Consider the following 6,000-nt stretch of genomic DNA (forward strand, 5'->3'; position numbering starts at 1 on the left):
TTCAAATCTTAAATTTCAAGCTTATTTGAGTTATATTAAACAAAACAAACCATTTCAAACATTTCAATTTGAACACAACCACAACATTAGGAACAAATACAAAAAACGGCTATTTTCGAATGAGTCAAACACAAAAAGAGTCTTAGCTTGCTCGTGTTCGGCTCATTTACACCCAATAGTTTATTAATAAAAGAGTAAAGTATTAAAATATTCCCCTAACTATTTACATCGTGTTCAACTCATTTACACCCCTATCGGTAGTTTATTAATAAAAGAGTAAAGTATCACAGTAGTCCCCAAACTATTTACATGGGGCCATTTTAGTCCTCAAGTCTATAAAAGTATCAAATTAGTATCTACACCCTTTTAATATGGGTTGAAATAGTGTCCACGAAAGACTATTTTAACTCCCATTAAAAAGTCTAGGTACTAAATTAGCACATAGACACTAGGATTAATCTGACCCACTACAAAGAGTTAGGGGACTATTTTGACATTTTCTCATTAATAAAAGCAAACACTTATTTATTGAACAGAAGTTGGATAGCTTCGCAGGAGTTGGCAATCATGAGTACTATATCCATAAAGATATAGTCAATCAAAATCAATACTAGAACACCTCAAAGTACAAAATGCAGACACACATAGTTCTATTTTAACAACACCCTTTCATTTACTTCAATATAAATGAAGGAAACAATTTCATATAATCCAACGAAGAAAGGGAAAATCATGAAAAGACCGGGAAAGTTACCTCCTTATAGGAACTTTTGAAGTCCTACCAAAGACAATTTTGAAATAAAAGCGGACAAGTACTTCTGCTTAATATTTTCACATGTTTCCCTTAGGCAATCAACTGCATAACACCTAGATGGCAGTTCATTCTTAGCTCCGTCCTTGCATACATTATCATCGACTGTGGACAAATTTAGGATGGCATGATTCTCCAAGGATTCTTCAACCATAGAATTAGGGCTGTAATCCACACTAACTTTCCGTCTCTTAACGTAACGTCGTTCATACCTACCAGCAAAATCCCTTTTTTTCCCATTAGTTTCAGAACAATGCATTCCCATGAATGGACATGAGAAATCAGAAGTGAGAGAAAGCAATTCAGCCAGATTGTGATGAATGTGCAAGCTCAACAAAGGGTCCAAACGGTAATCATCGCTGTGTTCATCGGCCATAGCCAGTGCTTCTTTGTAGAGCAAAACTGCTCTCTTGTTATCTTCTTCAATTACAGCCACCCCAGCTAATCCATTCAGTGCCACGGCAACTCGTCTGAGAGCTTCCTCTCCTTCAATCTTCGCTTTGCCAATAAGAACCTACAAAAGCAGTTTCTTATAATTTTCAATCCAAAAAGCATAACTTTGGTTAGAGAGAGTACCTATCAGACTCACTTCAAGAATCTCTTCCATGGACAATGGAGAATTCTGCAACGAGCAAAGACCAGAACTCCCAACTTGAGGATGGCAACATGCCTGACGAAGTTTTAGAAGTGGAGCTAGAAGCTTTCCAACTTCATCATGAGAGAGAATGCTATCCCATGAACTTTCAGAACCTGAAAATAAGTTGGAATTCCAGGAATATTATCATATTTTTTACAGTCCTATCTATTCAATCCAAAACATCAAATATCCAAAATGTGTTCTCTTTCATGACCATTACTTCTGAAACTTCGGATGATTTCTTGTGCGCATCTCAGACATGTTTCATGTTGCTTTTGATAGAAATGCTCTTCAACAGGTGATAGAGTCAGCCACAGTAAACACTCTTCCTGTGGAGGCAACTGCAATTCCTCTGAAACATGAATCTTAGATGAACGCCACATAAGTTGCTTGAACATTTTGTGGATGAATTCCATTGCCACTTTATCTTTCCTCTGAAACGAAAAAAAAAGATGTTATAAGAAAATGATGAAATTACTAGTAAAAATTATCTGATTTAGCCAACTAGATAAGCATTATTCAGGGCAACAAATCCTCATTAAATGATTGCTAAACATTGATGGTGATGAAGATGCTTTTACATACTGATGCATTTTGGAACCTCAAATTGCTGACAATTGTATGCAAGGGTAGAATTAAATGTTATAAAAAAGGCTCCGAACTAAACTGGCACCACCATGAGTTCGTAAAGAAATGTAGATAATTCTTTCACGAGATTATTCCTACAGTACTGCAGTCAGATAATTATGTCAAAGATGTACATATGTAAAACCCGCATAACAACATGACAGAAATATCCATTACGCTCCTGATAAGATACAATTGCACCAGTTAAGCTCATATAAAGATAAGAAGAAAAGTGTGAGGGCCTTTTTAGTCCCTGAGTTTATAAGAACATCAATTTAGGCCCCAGACTCCTCTAATATGGGTTGAAATAGTCCCCGATGAGGATTATTTTAGCTTCCATTAAAATAGTTCGGGAAATAAATTAGCGCATTTATAAAATTTGAGCTAAAATGACCCAAAGTGAATAATCAGAGGACTATTTTGGCACTTTACTCATTTTAAAAGGCAGCAATTTACTGCTGTCTCTGAGAGAGAAGGCTAGTGAACTTTGCCCCTCTTTCATTAATGGAAATATGATGTGGGGAGACAATTAGATTTGGAAATGATTTCATGACTAACTAGGATCCAAGTCACAATGAAGTGCATTAGCATCTTTTTTGTTTGCCCAGCCAAGGGGTTTATTGATGAAGGTGAGATTCAAACTAGGGACTTTGGCAACAACTTCAATAGCTCTTTACTAACTGAACCACTTGACACCGATACGTGTAACTTAAATCAACATAAGTGCCCAAATCAAGATAGGATAATATAAAAAGATGAGGAAAACCAAATTTCCATCAAGTCCTCCATGAAACAAGAATATGCACTCACAAGTGATATTGGAGTTAACCAAATGACAACGAAACAAGACTTTATTACGAAGATCAATTAGGGGTTACAACAGATACTAATAGAAAGCAGGAAATAACAAAAAAAAAAGAAGTACAAACACCGAACTAGGGCTGGAATTGAAGTGTCAAAGGGGCTGACAAAGGTGTCTGCAGTTGGGGGAAAGTAGGGGTGCTTTTGGAAGAAAGCGGGCAAGGGAAAAGGGCTGCGGTTTGGAGGGCAGCAGGGAAAAAGGTGTCGGAGTGGTGGCAAGATGTGGCAAGGGGGATGACGTGGCGCTTTTGAACTAGCCGGCTTAACCGGCTGGTAAGGAAACCTGTTGTACCCGGTCTAGGATGGGCCGGTCAAGACTTCTATGAGACTAAGCGGCAATGCCGCCAGTCCCTCCCCTATCTTTCCTTTTATGTTCACCCTGTTGGAGTGTTTATATATTTTGTTTTCTGAAATTAGGGTTAAGTCATGTTTAATTGTTGTTTTCAGATTCTGCGTGGAGTCTCCTCTTTTCCTCTCTAGGGCTGTATCTGACGACGGGTGGTGCTTCAATTGTATCCATCTCCAAGGAGATGATGTATTCTCTCTGATTTTCTCCTTACCACTTCCCCCTTATCTCCCTTTAGTCGTCGTCCATTCCTTCTCACCCCAGTTGTCCCTACTGCCCCCTTTCTCTATAGCCATCACTGTTGTTCAGCCCTCCAGCCATCCACTAGCACCCTGCCGCCGCTTTTTCTGCAGCCCAATGTGTCGATCATCCTCTCCAATCATACCCTACAGCCGCCCAACATTCCTAACGCCTTACCACCTACCAACACCTTCTCTAGCCTCTCCCAATCCCACCGCCAACCAACCTATCCCTTTCTCCCCCACTCCTAGCCACCGGCTGCCATCATCCCTACTTTCCAATGCCTGTTCCCCATTCCCTACCACTAAAACTCTCAACCACCTCATCGACGCCACCACCGCCTTCGGATCACCTCTTCCGGCCTTAACCGGGAATTGGAGTTTGTTGTGCTTATTTTTGTTCGAGTTTTATTGTAACCCTAATCCATTTGCTTAATAAAGTTTTCTTAAGTTTCCGTTGTTTTAAACTAATTTCGGTATCATTTGGTATCAAAGATAGTCTAACCCTAATCCTATCCTAGGGTTTCCTAGCATCTTCCATAACCCCAAAAAAATTCCTTCATACCACCAAATAACATTTCTACTTCCACAAATTCCAAACTCCAACCATGTCACCAACGAAATACATGCCCGAGCCTACCTGAGAAGAGATATGGTGAGAGTTCCATCGTCTTCGAGGCTTCTGGATAACCCAAGGGGAGGTTACCCTATATTGAGATCTCGAGAGTCGAGGGGAAAAAGAGAGGAGGACCTGAATCCCTTTCATGGGGAAAATTTAAGTGATGAAGAAGATAGACCACGGCGTTTTGGAATCAGTATTGGATGAAGCCTAGATAAGAGCATGTGAATCCATTCCATGTGGAGAATTTCAGAGAGAACATATCATTTGGAGGGTACAAAAAATTTAACTTCCAAGTGAATCTACCAGAGTTTGATGAAGATATGGATCCACATGATTTCGTTGAATGACTACAAGAAGTTGAAAGAATCTTCGAGTATAAGAAAGAGTCAGAGGATAGAAAGGTGAAACTAACTGCCATCAAGTTGAAAAAGAGTGTCTCATTGCCGTGGGAGAACTTACAGAGACAGAGGAAAAGAGAAAATCTTGATAAAATTTTCAAGTGGATGAAGATGAGAAAAGAACTGCAGAGGACATATTTCTAAGGCTTCACCACTTGCAGCAGTGATATCTTTCGATGGAGGAATTCACGGCACAGTTCAATCAGTTGCAGATGACGTGTGAGATGGTAGAGCCAGAGGAGCAGACGATAGTTCATTATATAGGGGACCTAAAGCCAACTATCGGTAACGTGGTACAACAACAACTCTATTGGTCACTTCGCGATATTCTAATTCTAGCGTTGAAAGTGGAGAAGCAGTAGAAACATAGTAGACAACCACCCCCAGTTAGCAACTCTAGCAGGAGCAAACCTCAGGGCGTTACGAAAGTTGGTTTTGAGAAGGACAGAACCACCCCCAGTGAGAAGAAGCCTGAGAAGAATAACACTCCCATCACAGTCCCTGCCATAAAATGCTTCAAATGTCATGGATTTGAGCACATTGCCTTTAGCTGCCCTACGAGCTGAGTCGTGTATTTTATAAAGCAGGGCGTCAGGGCGTCGTGGAGGTTGGTGACGAGGAGAAAATTGAGGTGCATGGTGAAATGTATCAATTGCCACCAGATGAAGGAGAAGCACTTCTAAATTGACGGATCCTACAGGCTAGGGATATGAGAGATCCGCATTCGCTTCGTCACTATATCTTCCACACTCGTTGCATGGTGAACGAAAAAGTATGCAGTCTCATTATCGATAAAGGGAGCAGTAAGAATGTGACATCCATACATATAGTAGAAAGTTGGGCCTCAAGACGTGACTGAAGAAAAACAGAGTCAACATTGAACAGAGATGCCTAGTAGAGTTTTCAATCGGGAACCCGATACAAGATCAGATGTGATTTGATGTGGTTTCTATTAATACCTGCCACCTTCTGTTGGGGACACCGTGGCAATTTGACTGGAGAAATCAGCACGATGAATGTAGAAACACATATTACTTCACCAAGGACGGGAAGCATATCATCTTACTTCATTCGGCAAAGCCTAAAATTATAAGAGCCCTGTTGACCTCAATTTTCGTGAGATCTAGTATTTCTCGTAGGAGTTAGGATCTAGCCTTAGGGGTCTTCCTGCGACTATCTTAGAACCTTAGAAGTGGTGCCCGCCTTGTTTTAGTTCGACCTATTTCCGTCCTCTTTTGGAGTTTCGCGTGTGCGGTATCGACTTCTAACACTTAGAAGGATGAAACCGACATGAGGAAACCCAAAATGGATTCCTATAGGACCTTCCCGAGCCTTAGGGTGGCCTTCTGCACAATTCGCACTCCTGCGCGCACCAGCTTCGCAATTCGGAGAGTCGACGTGTCCGATCTCCGCAATTCACATTGCCTCCTCTGTTACTTGTCGAATGCTCGAGTAAACC

The 6,000-nt window shown here is 40.8% G+C and overlaps 1 protein-coding gene across 1 annotated transcript in view; it reads right to left on the reverse strand.

The window, feature by feature from the left end:
* The window catches only part of LOC110031258 (E3 ubiquitin-protein ligase SHPRH), a 59,191-nt gene that overhangs the window by 22,572 nt on the left and 30,619 nt on the right, over positions 1–6,000 (reverse strand). The window contains 4 exon segments of the mRNA XM_020734373.1: positions 755–779; positions 781–1,325; positions 1,401–1,561; positions 1,669–1,882. Of these exon segments, the coding sequence (XP_020590032.1) occupies positions 755–779; positions 781–1,325; positions 1,401–1,561; positions 1,669–1,882 (945 nt within the window).

The sequence above is a fragment of the Phalaenopsis equestris genome, unplaced genomic scaffold (genome assembly GCF_001263595.1).
Source record: "Phalaenopsis equestris unplaced genomic scaffold, ASM126359v1 Scaffold000800, whole genome shotgun sequence".
In the NCBI taxonomy this organism is placed as follows: domain Eukaryota; kingdom Viridiplantae; phylum Streptophyta; class Magnoliopsida; order Asparagales; family Orchidaceae; genus Phalaenopsis; species Phalaenopsis equestris.